This window comes from Taudactylus pleione, unplaced genomic scaffold (genome assembly GCF_031769625.1).
Source record: "Taudactylus pleione unplaced genomic scaffold, aTauple2 ptg000092l, whole genome shotgun sequence".
NCBI classification, from domain to species: domain Eukaryota; kingdom Metazoa; phylum Chordata; class Amphibia; order Anura; family Myobatrachidae; genus Taudactylus; species Taudactylus pleione.
Window position 1 is genome coordinate 17849624 of NW_028284494.1, and position 18293 is coordinate 17867916.

General features: G+C 47.6%; 1 protein-coding gene and 1 long non-coding RNA gene across 2 annotated transcripts in view; one reads left to right on the forward strand and one right to left on the reverse strand.

Annotated features, from left to right (window-relative positions):
- The window catches only part of CCDC152 (coiled-coil domain containing 152), a 62815-nt gene extending 60860 nt beyond the window's left edge, over positions 1-1955 (reverse strand). Inside the window, exon 1 of the mRNA XM_088469500.1 lies at positions 1869-1955. Within this exon, the coding sequence (XP_088325626.1) occupies positions 1869-1955 (87 nt within the window). The remainder of the gene's footprint in view (positions 1-1868) is intronic.
- Positions 1956-12778: 10823 nt separating this feature from the next.
- The window catches only part of LOC148527199 (uncharacterized), a 40319-nt gene continuing 34804 nt past the window's right edge, over positions 12779-18293 (forward strand). The window contains exons 1-2 of the long non-coding RNA XR_015878064.1: positions 12779-12864; positions 14929-14983. This is a non-coding gene — a long non-coding RNA (uncharacterized LOC148527199). The remainder of the gene's footprint in view (positions 12865-14928; positions 14984-18293) is intronic.

Here is an 18293-nt window from a genome sequence, read left to right on the forward strand (position 1 = left end):
GGGTGTATGTTAGCCATCGGGTTACATACATCCCTGAAGCAGGACCAATGTTTGGAAATAAATATATGCAAATGCTTTCGGGAGATTTTAGGTAAGTCCACATTTAGGGAAGCACACCAGACCCTGGACAGCCAGTCTTGGGAAATAGATTGCAGGCACACATTTAGAGCTACACAGTATACAGTATGAAGATGTCTGAACACACAGCTCACTGGCTTTATTCTGTTCAGGTATTGCCAGCTTAACTCACAGAGGGTTATTGCCTATGCGAGGAACTTTTCCCTACATCCCTTTCAACTTGTCCATGCATTGCAGCTGTAACATAAAATAAATTATTATGGCTGGAACCTGCTGAGCACACAGTGGGGCTATTTGTGAATTGATAGCAAATCTAAAAAAACAAGTACCTGGGGGGCCCATTTATTAATGATCGCATTTTGCAATACGATCAGGGCATGCAGCAATTTTATTGCAAAACGCGATCATAGCGGCCGAATGTATGATCCAGCACATGCAGGGTGACGGGCTCCGAAAGTGGCGATGTGGCTGGAGGCTGCTGCGCATGCGCAGTCCCGCGGACTGCACATGAGCGGCGCCCATTGCCGGTGGAGAGATCTGGGAGATCCCTCCAACAGCTGAAATGCGATAAGTCCCCATAGGCTACAGCGGCTAATGCTATCTTCAGATGGCGTTAGCTGCTGGGGCCAATATCGGGAATGCTTTGCATTCCCGATATTGATACATTTGGCAGCATCGCATCCCCCATAGAAACCTATGGGGGAGGCGGCTGCCAGCGGCAATGGAGGGATCGCAGCAGGTATCGGAGATACCTGCTGCGGTCCCTCCTTCATACATCCGGGGGATACTTAGTATTTGAGGTAAACCCCCAAAATTCCCTTTGATAAATGGGCCCCTGGGACTGATTCAGAGGTGAACGCTAATGCATGCGTGGTGGTAATAGATGACCGACTGTCCCAGCTCTGAGACGCCCACTGCTCGTGGACAGCACAACTCCACAAGTGGTTGTAAACACTCCACCATCGACCCACCATCGCATGCACCATTGACACTTACAACAGCCTAAAGCTGGGTACACACTTAGAGATATTTTTAACAATTTTCCCCCGATTCCGACGGATCGGAACGACAAATCGTTGGAATCGTGCAGTGTGTACCCACTATGTTGGGCTGTATGCACTCCCATGGGGTCGTCAGCGGCATCATAAGTTCGGCCTTACATGCAGCTCAACCTGACGATGTGACTGAAGACCCCATGCAGTGGGAAGTGGCCAATATATCGGGTGGGCACCGGATCATCTAATGTATACCGGCCGCCCGATATTTCGGCCCGTTGGCGGAGGGGTCGCCTGTCGGATCGCTGAGTAGACGCATCATTTAGTATGTACCCAGCAAGGCTGGCGCGGGATCTCCTTCCAAATATCCTCTAAACACGGCCTCTATGGTTGTGCATGTAGCCTAGAAATGCTGGACAGTTATATTTTTATACTGCAATTTAGATTACAGCTTGGACACACCCCTCCCAAGCCAAAGTCACATATTTGGATTGTTGCTGTGTCTTCGGTAGCAGCGGATCGGGGAAGTTATGAGCTACCCGCTACTGCGGTCGCATTGTGCGATGAATGTGTAGACCCTGTTTATCAGTATGAATTCATTAGCGGAGTTGATAATATAAGCAGCACTTACAGTCCTTAGTTTGTTTTATTGAAGTTATTCATTGTTGCTTTTTTTTTTTTAACTCATGTATATGGTAATATAATAAAGCAAAGAAAACGTTGTCATTAGCTCCAACCTGACAGGAAAAAACAGTAACAATAGTCAAAGTGCTAATTTCTGTATGCAGCATTTACCTTCTCAATCTCTGAATAATCCTCAAGAAGTTTATCAAGATTAACAGAACAATGTTTCTTCCCTTCTCGGTTATTGTCCTCAGTCATCGCTTCAGCTTCAATCAACGGACTCTTTGCCTAAGTGATTATAAGACATTTGAATGCTGTTCATTTAGATATCCCACTCTCTGGTTACTTTGGTTACTATAATGCTAAGCGCTGCTTTTGAGAAAAGAGGTGCAACATATGTTATACTATACTATACTATAAAAGCCGTAAAACCTACAATATTTTTGTAATGACAATAAAATAGGGCAAAAAAAAATCTGTTTAAAAAAAATCTGATGAAAATAACATTACAATAGAAAAATTACAGTGCATTAAGCCATGCTACCCTGCTCAGGAGAAGCCTCGTAGTGTTGGAGCCCTCATTAGGATTTATGTAGCGTAGTAGTCCATGTTAATTTTGACATACGGGGGTAAGATTTATCAAATCTTGGAGAGAGATAAAGTGGAGAGATAAAGGACCTCATTCAGAGTCGGTCGTAAGCAGCCGCTTGGTCGTACCCAGCGATGTTCGCGAAACAGCACATGCGTAAGTTTCGCAATGCGCGTGCGCAAACTAGCTGTTGCGATCGGACATTTTTCTCTCCTTCAACTTGGCCAGGTCGTCAGTTTGAGTGACAGGATGAGGCGTTTGTGGGTGGTAACAGGGGAAGGTGCTTGTGAACGGGGGTGTGGAGATTCGAACGCAGGTGTGCCTAACTATGCAAACGGTGTTTTATAGGAGTGCATAATTAACTAAGTAGTGTCATGGCACATGTGACATGGGAGGTTTTGACACTGACTTGATCGTAGTGCTTAAGAGAGGGTATGGTCAACCTTAAGCCGTATGACCAGCTCCGATGGTTCCCGATGGTCTCAATTAATCCTTATATGCCCGGTGATGACGTGTATTGTGAACGAGAAGGGGGCGTATTTTTAGTCTTCCGGTCGCATCCTCCCCTCGCTCGTCCAGCTAACGATCCCAACTTATCGACGCAACTTGTGAGCGCTTCATTTGCATATCCGGCCCCTTTTCCCTTACGACCGAGCGGCCGCAACGACCGACTCTGAATGAGGTCCAAAGTACCAACCTATCAGCTGCTATCTGTCATTTTACATCCTGTGCTCTAAAAATGACAGAAACTGATTGGTTTGGTTCTTTGGGCCTGATTCCCATGGGAACGCCTACCGTCTGGGGCCAGCCCCACTGACATCACGAGTGATGTCAGTGGGAATGCTTTCGGCTCTGGTAGAGCCGAAAGCACTCTATAGGGCTTGCGGCAACGAGACCCTACCACAAGGGTCTCGTCACAAGCCCGATGGTCGCGATGGTCTTGACCATCGTGACCATCTTCCTGGCCGCTCGCTATAGCTGTGGGTGGTCACCCACAGCTATGCGAGCGGCCAGGAGGCCGCTGTGAAAAACAAGAAGGCCGGCCCTGATTCAGAGAGAGCGCTCTGTCAGAGCGTCCGGCTCTGAATCAGGGCCTTTATCTCCAACCACTTCATCACTTTCCAAGATTTGTCCCCCACTGTATGGTCTATAAAGGCCACATTTAGACGAAGTAGAGCCAGGGTGAAAAGGGCCTTTGCTCCCACATTTCTCACGCCAAAATATCCACAATTACCATATGTGAGCAAGGTTGCTAGTTGTGTTCTTTCTATTTCACTAATGTGGAAATGTTTGTTTAAAAAAACAAAACAAAGAAACCATCTCTGACCCATCAAGGTACGGACTTGACAAGACCTCTGAAGGTGTCTTGTGGTATCTGGCAACAAAGACATTAGCAACAGTCCTGTAAGGTGGCACAGACTTGTTTTTCCAGCATATCCGTCAACACCTTGAACTCTTTGTCATGTTCCTCAATCCATTCCTGAACAATATTTGCAGTGTGGCAAGGAGCATTATTCTGCTGTAAGAGGCCACTGCCATGAAGGGGTGTACTTGGTCTGCAACAATGTATAAGTAGGTGGTATGTGTCAAAGTAACATCACATGAATGGCAGGATTCAAGGTTTCCCAGCAGAATATTGCCCAGAGCCAGCTTGCCTTCTTCCCATAGTGCATTATGGTGCCATCACTACCCCAGGACACACATGCACCCGGCCGTCCACATGATGTACACAAAATGTGATTCCACTGACCAGGCCACCTTCTTCCATTGCTCCACGGTCCAGTTCTGACGCTCATATGACTATTGTAGGTGCTTTCGCGGTGGACAGGGGTCAGCACGGGTCCTCTGACTGGTGTGCGACTATGCAGCCCCATACACAGCAAGCTGTGATGCACTTATGTGTTCTGACACCTTTCTATCATAGCCAGCTTTAACGCTTTCATCAGTAATGTAGAAAATGTTTTTTTTCCCCCGCGCACAAACCCGATTTGGTGGTTTCTCTGCGGAGCTTTACTTCGCACCACTATGAGCTGTGATGTTTAGTCCGACTGCGGGGGCTCGCGTGCGGGGTAATCCCCGCTAGTTGAATTGCTTCAGCGCGGCAAATACCCCCCTATGAGTTGTGGGTGGCAGCACTCTCCCAATATATCAGTTGGTGATTCAGTATTGTAATCTGACATGATGGGAATGAAATACTGTCTGCTAGTGTAGTGTATTAGAATTGCAATATCCAGAAATGTGTTCATGCTTAATAATTTATGTGTACCAGTACCACACTGAAAATAAAAATCAGCTTATCTATACATTTTGCTTCTGCCTGATTGGTCAAGGTACTGATGAGAGTCATGGATTCCTCACCATTTGATAAAATGTGGACAGAAGACAATCAACATACAGTAGTGTGCATTGTAAAGCATAAGCACTTCAAAGTGTCTGTGCTTACTCCAAATATTGTGCAAGAAAGTGCAAAACTGCACCAGAAATATATAAGTTATGAACTTGTCTGTAATCTTGTGCCTCCCTTTAACTCTGAGAGCTGTCACCATCAGGGGGTTCATGAGTATGGTGTCCAGTGCGCCTGTGCTAAACTTACACCATATAGGATTATACTATATTTTAGGCAGGGGCATCAGAACAATTTTATGTTGGTGGGGGGGGCATTATATAATATCATTTTGGCGCCCCCCCCCCTCTCCTTCGTCCTCTCTCCAACTTACCTGTTGCTGGAGCAGCAGGAGTCAGGAACTTGAGCGGCAGCAGTGGATGGCCAGGGGTTGTGCTTTATAGCAATAGGCTGCACAGCTCCTGCACTGCACGGAGAAATATAATGTGCAGTGTTTTAACTTAAAGACCGCACATTACACCTCCTCCTCCGTGCAGTGCAGGGGCTGTGCTGCTTATTGCTATAATGCACAGCTCCTGACCGTCCACGGGCACCGCTCCACTGGTGACTTTCAAATGTTTTTGGGGGGCAAGCCTTGCCCCCCCCCCATTCTGACACCTTTGATTTTAGGGTTACCACCCATCTGGGATTCCTCCGTAGAGTCCGGAAAACCACAAGATCTGTCCTTGGCAATCCCGGACAAGTAGCGTCCGGAGCTCAAAGCCTGACCTGCTGCTTCATCTCTGCCCCCACCGATCACCCCCGACCCGCCTCCTCTCACTCATCCAACTTTTCCGGGAGACTAAAGGGATGTGGTCATGTTATAGCTCATGTTACTTAGGGGGTCATTCAGACCCGGTCGTTAGCGCCGATGCGCTCGGACCGGGTCAATGGCCCCCCACAGAGCATGCGCACGACGGCGCCGGCGCGCGCATGCCTGAGACCCGCTACGACCGACAGCGCCGGTCGTAGCGGGTCTCGATCCAAATGGGGCGAGCTGTCGATGTTGATTGACAGCTCGCCCCGTTTGGAAGGCGGGCTGGGGGGGTGGCAGCCCAAACGGAGGCGTTCCCATGGGAACGCCTACCGTTTGGGGGCGGCCCCACTGACATCACTAGTGATGTCAGTGGAGAGCTTCCGGCTCTGACAGAGCCAGAAGCTCTCCGGGGCTTACGACAAGGGAGACTCTGACCATCACCGGAGCGGTCGTTAGAGCTGTGGGTGTTAACCCACAGCCTAACGACCGCAACAGAGGCGGGCGGTCAGGATGCAAGTGGCCGCCCAGTTTCTGAGCGACCGCTTGCATCCTCCGACCGCCTCTGAATGAGGCCCTTAGTCCCTGGCTCCTGCTGCAGCAGAGTTCTGGAGGTAAGAAGCTGGTGTGCTGTATAGGGATGGTCATCAGTGTCTTAACCATCTATAGTCACCATCAATTGTGCCATCAGCGATTAACAACGATGGCATGAAGCCATTGACCCCATTGATGGTTTGCACCCATGGATGGCTGCTGGCCAGTTAGGTTTGGGGGCATGATTTAGCAGCATTGCCGAGCTCCATACATCAGTGTTAGGGGAAAAAAGTACAACCATTTACTGTCAAACAGCCATTGAGGGCAGAGAACTATCGGATCTCCATAATGGATGGCAAAATCATCTACGCCAAACCATCGATAGTTAACAACGGCCATCCCTAGTGGAGGTGGCATGTCAGGGAGGAGCTGGGGGCAGACAGGCATGTGAAACAGAAGGGGCATAGGACCTGACTCTGAGTTAAGAGCAAAGTGAAAAAGAGCATGTAGCTGTGCACCTGGGCAAACCATGTTGAATGCAAGCGGTGCAAATTTAACCTACCTACCCTCCCAGAACTGCAGGGAGGCTCCCAAAAATTGTGTGCTGCTCCTGACCACCCGGAAAGGGCAAACAAGCATTTTGCAGTGCTCCCCATCCACCCAGTGCCGCCCACTACCCTGAGTAAAGTGAGTGGGCTTGACGTCAGATTCGTGCTAAGTCGCGTCATCGTAGCCATGCCCCCTGCTTTACAATGCCTCTAATATCGGCATTGTATAGCGGGAGCATGGCCACGATGACGTGGTCATGTCAGAATGCGCACCATCCAAATCTGTCAGTCACACAATGGCTGTGTTGACCTGGTTGCCCTCTCCTGGAGGGGGCAGCCAGAATGTCGCCAAGTATGATGTAAATACATTTATTATTTTGCATGCAGGGTAATCCGCCAATCAGAGCGGACTGATGACATCACCTGAGGTGTGATACTCTTCTAATAATAGGGATTGAAGCCCTGTGTTCTGTGTTCAACTGGGGGATCAATTTGTCGCATTGAAGTTTAACCTGCAGTCTCTGCATTTCTTACCATTCCTCCTGGGCGGAACGCTACGTGTTTCTAACGCAGCGTCTTTTCCGTAAGTCTACCTCTACCATTTTTATTTTATATTGCTGTATGTACCTTTGTAACCATTCTTTTCTCTGTAACATTCTTTTTTAAGCATTGTACTACCTTTTGTGTAAATAAAGTATTCTTTATTAGTTTATTTCATATATGTTCCGAAACCTCGTCTTTGAAGAGATTGTTAGTGACGCTACACATATTGTTAAGTACGGGAAGCAGAGGGTTGGTCACAGCGAACTGTGTGGTCGTCTGGGACACCTAGTCTGCGCAATTGTGGAGAGGTTAAGCAACAGATTAACTGCGAGGGGATCTTGTTGCTGAGCCTGTGCAATTATTGGGATTTAGAGGACCGGTGGCCTCTTTAACTTGTTCCATCGGTGGTGGCAGTTTCATCGGTGGTGGCTGCTTTTGCATGTAGCCTATAAATGCTGGACAGCTTTATTTTTGCACTGCAATTTAGATTTGATGGCCTGATTCACTACTGTTTGCAACTGCGATTACACACGCAATCGGACGAATGCATATGCATCGCAGTGCGCGAACCTCCCTCTGCGATCGGGACTGCTTGAACGCTGTTGCAAGGGCGTGCATAAATTATCCACTGCAATGCCCTACACAGCCTGAGGTCTCATAGCCTGCGATGTAGTTAACAATTTCTAAGTAGGGTCAAGTGTGCATGAGCTGCGATGGTACACGATTGTACCGATGGTTTTGCAGTCTTGCTCAATATTCCGGATGTGTGTAAGGTAAAGTGGGCGTCTTTATGTTATGCTGCGAGGGCATAGCGATCGCTATGGATTAGCATACTATCGCAGTTGAACTTCGTGCATTATCGTTATTGCAATTGCGATTCGTAGTGCATCAGGCCCTGAATTTGGACACACAGGGCCTGATTCAGACCCGGTCGCAGCCGGCTCCGTCGTGCGCATGCGTGAGACCCGGGTAGCGACGGGCAATCCGTCGCTCCGGGTCTCGCACCAAAGGGGGCGTGCTGTCGATGTTGAGTGACAGCACGCCCCCTTTGGTGGGCGGGCCGGGGGGGTGGCTGCCCAGATGGAGGCATTGCCATGAGAACGCCTACCGTCTGGGGGTGGCCCCACTGACATCAGTCAGTCAGTGGGAGAGCTTTCGCTCTGTTTGAGCCGAAAGCTCTCTGGGGCTTGCGGCCACGAGACCCTACCACAAGGGTCTTGTCGCAAGCCCGATGGTCGCGATGGTCTAAACCATCGCGACCATCATCCTGGCCGCTCGCAGTGGCTGTGGGTGGCAACCCACAAAAAAAAAGACGCCCTGATTCAGAGTGAGCGCTCTGTCAGAGCGTCCGGCTCTGAATCAGGGCCACAGTTACTGGCTTTTTCTGCTTTACTCCCACCTCAGAATCAGGCCAATAACCTGCTATGGAGGGAGCATGATGGATAAGCTGTGGCAGCAAACAGGAATTTAAGAGTGAAGCTGGGAGCATGTGGGGCATAACCTTCTGTGGAGGCGGAATGTCAGGGATAAGCCGAGGGGGCACACAAGCATGTGAGAGATAAGCTGGGGGAGGCGCAGACAGGCATGTGAGGGAGAAGCTGGGGATGGGGAGGGGCAGTCAGGCATGTGAGGGAGAAGCTGAGGGAGGGGCAGTCAGGCATGTGAGGGAGAAGCTGGGGATGGGGAGGGGCAGTCAGGCATGTGAGAGAAGCTGGGGAGGGGGAGGGCACTGAGGCATGTGAGAGAAGCTGGGGAGGGGCAGTCAGGCATGTGAGGGAGAAGCTGGGGAGGGGGAGGGGCAGTCAGGCATGTGAGGGAGAAGCTGGGGAATGTGGTGGGTAACCTGCTGTGGAGGGGGAATGTCAGGGAGAAGCTGGTGTGGGTGGGGGGTGCAGTGCAGACAGGCATGTCAGGAAGTTTCTATACATTTATTTATTTATTAACAGTTTCTTATATAGCGCAGCATATTCCGTTGCGCTTTACAATTGGAAACATTGATAGAACAAAACAGGGTAATAACAGACAGACATAGAGGTAAGAGGGCCCTGCTTGCAAGCTTACAATCTATAGGGAAAGGCATTGATACACAAGGATAGGTGCTATATATATTGCAATTTGGTCTGGCCAGAATGCAGAGTTTCTTGGTGGGCTGCATGATCCAGTCACACAGGAATGTCGGCAAAATGTCAGGAGTATGTGAAAGAAAGACAATATGTGAGGTTATGTGTGGAAGGTGAGAGGGGATGTGATAAGACATGGAAGCTATGAAGGTTATGTGGTCGGTTCTGGAATCTGATAAGCTTGTCTGAAGAGGTGAGTTTTCAGGGAACGCTTGAAGGATTGAAGAGTAGAGGTAAGTCTTATTGTGTGTGGTAAGGCATTCCATAGAGTGGGTGCAGCCCGAAGAAAGTCCTGTAACCGTAAATGGGAGCAAGTAATGCGTGGGGATGAGAGACGCAGTTCTTGTGCTGAGCGGAGAGGTCGGGTTGGGAGATATTTTGAGATGAGTGAAGAGATGTATGTTGGTGTAATTCGGTTAATGGCCTTATGTGTAAGTAACAGTATTTTGTATTGAATACGGTAGAAAACTGGCAACCAATGGAGGGACTGACAGAGCGGGGCAGCAGACGATGAACGTTTGGCAAGGAAGATAAGCCTCGCAGCTGCATTCATAATGGATTGTAATGGCGATAGCCTGTTTTTGGGAAGACCAGTAAGGAGACTATTGCAATAGTCAATGCGGGAAATAATGAGTGCATGGATTAGAGTTTTTGCAGTGTCTTGTGTGAGATATGGTCGAATTTTGTATATGTTTTTTAGATGTATGTAACATGATTTTGAGACAGATTGAATGTGGGGAACAAAGGACAATTCAGAATCAAGGATGACACCAAGACAGCGAGCTTGTGGGGTGGGGTGGATTGTTGAGTTATCAACAGTGATAAAGAGATCAGATTGGTAACTGTTATTGGCCGGTGGAAATATAATTAATTCTGTTTTAGAAATATTAAGTTTCAGGTAGCGAGATGACATCCAAGATGAAATGGCAGAAATACATTCAGTGACACGGACCAATACAGATGGTGATAAATCTGGAGAGGATAGGTAGATTTGAGTATCATCCGCATACAGATGGTACTGAAATCCAAAAGAGCGGATTAGTTTGCCAAGAGAGGTGGTATAGATTGAGAATAGCAAAGGACCTAAGACAGAGCCTTGCGGTACTCCAACTGATAGAGGTAGCGAAGAGAAGGCAGAATCAGAAAAACGAACAGAAAAAGAGCGATCAGATAGGTAGGAAGAGAACCAAGAAAGGGCTGTGTCCTTAAGACCTAGGGATTGTAATGTTTGTACGAGAAGAGAGTGGTCAACAGTGTCAAAAGCAGCAGAGAGATCTAGAAGAATTAGAAGTGAGTAATGGCCTTTAGCCTTGGCAGTGACCAAATCATTTACTACCTTAGTCAGTGCTGTCTCTGTGGAGTGCTGGGAACGGAAGCCAGACTGAAGTGGGTCCAATAAGTTGTGGGTGTTAAGAAAGTGTGTGAGGCGGGTGTAGACAAGTCTCTCCAGTAGCTTGGAGGGGCATGGGAGCTGGGAGATAGGACGGTAATTAGAGAGAGTGTTAGGGTCTGAATTTTGTTTTTTCAGAATGGGTGTAATCACTGCATGCTTGAACAGTGATGGAAAGATGCCAGTAGAAAGAGAGAGATTACAGATTTTAGTTAGGGTTGGGATGAGCACAGGAGACAGAGCTTTACTAATTTGTGAGGGTATAGGATCTAGAGGAGAGGTAATAGAGTAGGAGGATGAGAAGAGTGTAGATACTTCATCTTCATTTGTGGGGTCAAATGAAGAGAATGTGCCAGATGGTTCAGGTAGGGAATTGAGTAGGTCAGTAGCTGAGGAAGAGAATAACATTTCATTTCGGATATTATCAATCTTGTCCTTGAAATAGGAAGCAAGATCTTGTGCACAGATAGTAGCAGGTGGCTTGGGTGAGGGAGGGGTAAGAAGCAGTTTAAATGTATTAAAAAGTCGCTTGGGGTTAGAGGCTTGAGCAGAGATTAGAGATTGGAAATATATTTGCTTGGCAGTGTCCAGAGCAGTACGATAAGAGTTGTAGATAGACTTATATGTGAGGAAGTCACTTGGAGTGCGAGACTTTCGCCACTGACGTTCTACTTTACGTGAGAGTTTTTGTAGATGCCTTGTTAAGTTAGAATGCCACGGTTGACGTCTGAGTCTACGCGGAGTGTGATGGGTAGCTGGAGCTACTTCATCGAGGGCTTTTACTAAAATCTGGTTTAGCTGTGATGCAGCAGTCTCAGGAGAAGTGAGTGCAGAAATTGGTGAGAGTTGTTGTTGTAGAGAGGTAGATAGTTGTTGAAAGTTAATCACATTAATATTTCTGCGGGTTTTAGGAGGTTTGGTTGATTTCACTGACATTGAGGTTGATGTAATGGAGGAAAGTGTGCAGGTGATAAGATTGGGATCTGAGAGAGGGAAAGGAGCATTAGTGAAATCAGAAACTGAGCATAGTCTGGTAAATACAAGATCAAGACAGTGGCCCTCCTTATGAGTAGAGGAGTCAGTCCATTGGGAGAGGCCAAGAGAGGAGGTTAGAGAATAGTTTGGTGGCATGAGGAGATTGTGGACTGTCAATGGGGATATTGAAATCACCCATAATGATGGTGGAGATGTCTGAGGATAGGAAGTGAGGGAGCCAGGCTGAAAAATGTTCCAGAAATTGGTGCGGTGGCCCAGGCGGGCGATAGATAACAGCAACTCGCAGAGAGAAAGGGGTGAAAGTCCTGATAGAATGTACTTCAAATGATGTAAATGTGAGTGAAGGTACCTGTGGGAGAACTGTGAATGTGAAAGATTGGGAGAGTAATATTCCTACCCCACCTCCTTTACAATTGCCAGGCCTGGAGGTGTGTGAGAAGTGTAGGTTACCATGTGAAAGTGCAGCAGGGGAGACAGTGTCTGATTGTGTTAGCCATGTTTCTGTTATTGTCAGAAGGTTGAGGTTGGTTGAAATAAAGAGGTCATGGATGGATGTTAGTTTGTTGCAGACAGAGCGTGCATTCCATAATGCACATTTTAGTGACTTGGATGGTGAAGGGAGGCATGCACTATTTATGAGGTTAGCTGGATTTATAGTTCGTTGTGGGTGTGGCATGTGGGTTGGGCCTGGCTTTGGAGATATGTCACCAGCTAATAGAAGCAACAGGAGCGAGATATAAATATATTTGTGGGATTTGACAGAATGTTTGTTATGGCGAGAGGTTGTGGATGTTATTGTCAATGTGTTTAGATAAGTTAAAAGCTCATATGTGTTTGTATGAGAAGAGGAAAGTACTGAGGCAGCAATATGTACAAAAGGATGAGCTGCAGGGAGAGTAAAGGATGTAGTAGTCTTAGAGCTGATTCCATGGAGTGAGATCATTAATCGAAGTTTTTGATACATTTTTGCAATACATTCAATAATGCATAACACACAAACTACTGGTAAGGAATGATATTGTAATTACCTTGTTGTAGATGTTGTTCATTGTTTGTTCAACTGTTTTTTTTAACTGTTATATAATTACACTTTGTGTTATAACACACTTAGTGGTTATAATACCCGGCTGCCATCGACATCCACGGCTGCCTCTATACTGATTCTAAACTGAAAGAAAGTCTGATTGAGACATGCTACAGCTGACCACAAATGCTAACTAATCAATGAAGAAATTTGGCACTGGGTTTGTGTAAACACAAGCAGTATCCTACCATAAACTAGGCATCACTGAACAACATCCCCCACCCAGGTAATACAAAATACAATCAAGTCATTACATCTAAATCTTTGCTAACAGAAATAAATTCCATTATGCAGAAATGTAAGAGCAATATGTTGCTTGCTAGATGGGAATGGGGAACATACTTTTTAAAATCCAAACAGCTGATCTGAGTGATTGCAAAGCACTAGTTAGACTATGCAGCTTGTAGAATGGGTAACATACTTTTTAAAATCCAAACATACATAGTATAGTATATGGAACATACATCTTCAGATCACTGCATTGTGTGTAACATTATTTTACTGACTGTATACAAACTGCTTTGTGGTACATACTGTATGATGGATGGTGCAGCAATACCTTGGTTATATATATAATGGCCTTTAGTTGGTACATGACCTGTGCTCCCTGACCTTTATCCCCTGTTCCTCCTATAGGGAAACATCAGACTGCTTGAAAAACTAAACTTTATTGAACCAACAATACAACATAAAACACACATTGTGTGAAATTGACTGGCTTCAAGTAAGCAGCGCAGTGTGGGTCTGATTCAGGTTGGATCACAGTTGCTTATACGCATGCAATCGGTCGTTTGTTGTGTACTGTGCATGCGTATGCATTGCGCCTGCACAAATTAGCCACTGCGATCTCAGAGGCTACACAGACCCATGGCGGAATGAATGACAGGAAGCGCTGTTTGTGGATGGAGTAGCTTGCTATCGCAGTTGAACTGCGTGCGTACACAATATTGGTGATCCGTAGTGATTCAGAGCCATGGTCCACAGCACACAGAGCTGCCAGCAGGAGTTATGGGGCCCTGTACAAATCTAACATACCTCGCTCCCCTCACTTTCATTGCCTAACCTCACCTCCTCCATCTATTGCTGCACGATCATGCAGGGTATCATGCAGATTGGTCGTGTAGTGTTTTTTTGCTTATGTATAATGTCAAACAAGTCCTAAAGTGTATATATATATATATATATATATATAAATAAAAAACTCATAATGTCTACACTCACGTCTTATTAAAATACAATGCTGGGGTAGCTATCCCAAGCAAGGAAAAAACCTTGCCAAAAGACAATCTCCAAAAAATGAGGGTGCATTCACCAGGCTTCAAGAAATGTTCATAAAATATTGATTTTATTTAGATCATCATAAAACGTACAGCCATCGACGTTTCGGTCCAGTCCAGGGACCTTTGTCAAGATGGCTGTACGTTTTATGATGATCTAAATAAAATCAATATTATGAACATTTCTTGAAGCCTGGTGAGTGCACCCTCATTTTTTGGAGATTATATATATATATATATATATATATATATATATATATATGCGTGTGTATATATAGACAAATACATTATTTCATAGGTTCACTTACATCCCTTTGGAATGTAAGCTCTCACGAGCAGGGACCTCTTCCCTCATGTGCTTCTCTTTACTTTTTATTCTACTCCTTATTCCCCATAAGGGAACCTAACACTTGACTGCCATCTCCGTGCTTTAATCGCTATTGCAGCAATGTATATAAATCATGTCCTTGTCCTGCATTGTAGTCTACTGTAATGCTGGCCACACACATAACGATATTTTACCCGATCTGGCTGATTCCGACACATTGGAATGACAGATCGTGTAAAATATGGCGAAATCCTGAGTAAATCGTGAATCCCCACTCACAATCACGATGCGATGCGCGTCCCTGCTGGTTGCACATCGCATAGTCAGATCTGCCGTGCAGTAGGGCAGAACTGACAATCTAGGAGGCGATGGACTGTGAAAGTCTGGATGCAGGAGAGATTGTATGAAGACTGGACACCAAATCGTGTGCAGATCGTGTGGAGATTGTGTGCAGAGCTGCCGGGGAGAGTTTCAAGGGAAATCGTACACAAATCGTTCACATCGGCTGATCGTGTGCAGATCGCTATGTGTGTGGCCAGCTTAAGTTACTCGTTTACTTACTAGTTTTATGTACTAAGTAAGGCGCTGCGGAACACTTGTGGCACCATAAAGCTAAAGGATAATAATAATAGCTCTGAATATTCTGTGGTATATTTATTTATTAAACAATATTTGTGTTTTCCAGGGGTACCTGCAAATATTAAGCATCTCCGGAATGTACAATGGAGGGACTGCAGCAGGTATTTATTATTATTATTGTTATTATTATTATTATTACCAGTTATTTATATAGCGCACACATATTCGCAGCGCTGTTACAGATAATATTTGGTCATTCACATCAGTCCCTGCCCCAGTGGAGCTTACAATCTATGGGCCTGATTCAGAGCCGGACGATCTGACAAGAGCGTTCGCTCTGAAACCCACAGCTTATGCGAGCGGCCAAAAAGATGGTCGCGATGGTCAAGACCATCGCGACCATTGGGCTTGCGACGAGACCCTGTGGTAGGGTCTCGCTTCCGCAAGCCCTGGAGTGCTTTTGGCTCTATCAGAGCCAAAAGCACTCCCACTGACATCACTTGTGATGTCAGTGGGGCCGGCCCCAGACGGTAGGCGTTCCCATGGGAACGCCTCCGTCTGGGCAGCAACGCCCCCGGCACGCCCACCAAAGGGGGCATGCTGTCACTCCCCATCCCTGCACTCGACAGCACGCCCCCTAAGCCGCTCCGTCGTGCGCATGCGCACTAGGGCACCATCGACCCGCAACTGACGCCATCGTTAGCTGCTGTAAATAGGGGCTACACTTTGCTCAGATTACCGCATGCGTGGTCAGTTAGACGCACATGCGCGGTAGCACACAGGAGTCCTGAAAGAGGAGTGAAAAGATCACATCTTCTATAGTATTTAATTTCTTATGCATCACAGGGACGGGCTACTTTTGGAGCCCCTGCCCCTGTATGTGTATATTATTACATTTGGCCGAAACTTAATTTCTTATTGCCAAAAATTGATGCTCCTATGAATAAAAGAATGTAAGCGTAAATGTATCTGATTAGCCATAGTGGGCATATAAACTGTGATCCTAATGATAACTCATTAGGATTTTTGATGAGTCTAACGATTAATCGTGTAGAAATCGTGTATTTTTGGAGTAGGATACGATCCGATGCGGTGCTCCCGCAGCTCCTAAAATGGATGGTATGATGAGATGGGCAGCCCATATGGTCCATCGTATCGTGTGCAGATCGTACTGTTTATTTTGTGCATGCGATGCATCGTGCGTCCATTCATGTTATTTCAATGACTTTTTCCTGATGAGCGCATGAGGCACACGATCGATCGTATGACATCCTGTGCAATGAAATACAACAAATCGTGCCGCCGGGACTGCCAGGGAGCTCCGGGGAGTCATATGTGAATCTGATTTTATGCTGGTCGTGCAGGTGTATGCAGAGGCGTCACTTACCTCTGACACCCAGTGGGGCAGGACTGAAATGCTTCTTTGCGCTCAAAAGGGGGCAGCATGGCTTTGTGGAAGGGAGCGTGGCTTCACCTGCGAAGCCATGCCCCCTATGTGTACTGAATGGGAGGCGTTAATGCCTCCTGTTCTCGGCAGACAGTGGGCTTCCCCAGCGCTCCAGCAGCTGCTGGGGCAGCCCAGAATCTTTCCCCTTTCTCTCTCCGTGTCACGGTGACACCATCCGACGGGGTCTTACCAAAATAGCAGAGCAGCTCTGCTATTTTGGTGTCACCCCCTTGGATAGTGTCACCCAGTGCGGCCCCCTAGTGACGCCAGTGGGTGTATGGCCAGCAATAGTGTAGTATTTCAGGCACCAAGACATACTAGTGAATCTGTGTATTTAGATGTAATGATAAAAAAAAATGACTGTACTATATGGTGTTAATTTAGGTTGCATGTTGAATATACAGACAGGATGTAGTCATAATCCCAACAGTCGGGATGCTGGCACCAGAATCCTGACACCAGCCAGAATCCCGGTGCCGGGACGGCTTCCCAACGACAAGTATTGAGGTTAGGGGGAGAGTAATGGGTTAGGTTTATGTACTATTGGGAGGGTTAGGGTTCGGCACTATGGAGGGAGGGTTAGATTTAGGCACTAGAGGGGGAGAATAGGTTTTAGAGTGCAGGGGGGGGAGGGAGGGTTAGGTTTAGGCACTGGGGGGGAGAATAGGTTTTAGAGTGCAGGGAGGGGGAGGGAGGGTTAGGTTTAGGCACTGGGGGGGGGAGAATAGGTTTTAGAGTGCAGGGAGGGAGAGGGAGGGTTCGGTTTAGGCACTAGGGGGGAGAATAGGTTTTAGGGGGGAGGGAGGGTTAGGTTTAGGCACTGGGGGGGGAGAATAGGTTTTAGAGTGCAGGGAGGGGGGGAGGGAGGGTTAGGTTTAGGCACTAGAGGGGGAGAATAGGTTTTAGAGTGCAGGGAGGGGGGAGGGAGGGTTAGGTTTAGGCACTGGGGGGGGAGAATAGGGTTTAGAGTGCAGGGAGGGGGAGGGAGGGTTAGGTTTAGGCACTGGGGGGGAGAATAGGTTTTAGAGTGCAGGGAGGGGGGAGGGAGGGTTAGGTTTAGGCACTGGGGGGGAGAATAGGTTTTAGAGTGCAGGGAGGGGGAGGGAGGGTTAGGTTTAGGCACTGGGGGGGGGAGAATAGGGTTTAGAGTGCAGGGAGGGGGAGGGAGGGTTAGGTTTAGGCACTGGGGGGGAGAATAGGTTGTGGAGTGCAGGGAGGGGGGAGGGAGGGTTAGGTTTAGGCACTAGGGGGGAGAATAGGTTTTAGAGTGCAGGGGGGGGAGGGAGGGTTAGGTTTAGGCACTAGGGGGGAGAATAGGTTTTAGAGTGCAGGGGGAGGGAGGGTTGGGTTTAGGCACTAGCGGGGAGAATAGGTTTTAGGGGGGAGGGAGGGTTAGGTTTAGGCACTAGGGGGGGAGAATAGGTTTTAGAGTGCAGGGGGGGGGAGGGAGGGTTAGGTTTAGGCACTAGGGGTGGAGGATAGGTTTAGGGTGCAGGGAGGGGGAGGGAGGGTTGGGTTTAGGCACTAGCGGGGAGAATAGGTTTTAGGGGGGAGGGAGGGTTAGGTTTAGGCACTAGGGGGGGAGAATAGGTTTTAGAGTGCAGGGAGGGGGGAGGGAGGGTTAGGTTTAGGCACTAGGGGGGAGAATAGGTTTTAGAGTGCAGGGGGAGGGAGGGTTGGGTTTAGGCACTAGCGGGGAGAATAGGTTTTAGGGGGGAGGGAGGGTTAGGTTTAGGCACTAGGGGGGGAGAATAGGTTTTAGAGTGCAGGGGGGGGGAGGGAGGGTTAGGTTTAGGCACTAGGGGTGGAGGATAGGTTTAGGGTGCAGGGAGGGGGAGGGAGGGTTGGGTTTAGGCACTAGCGGGGAGAATAGGTTTTAGGGGGGAGGGAGGGTTAGGTTTAGGCACTAGGGGGGGAGAATAGGTTTTAGAGTGCAGGGGGGGGAGGGAGGGTTAGGTTTAGGCACTAGGGGTGGAGGATAGGTTTAGGGTGCAGGGAGGGGGAGGGAGGGAGGGTTAGGGGTA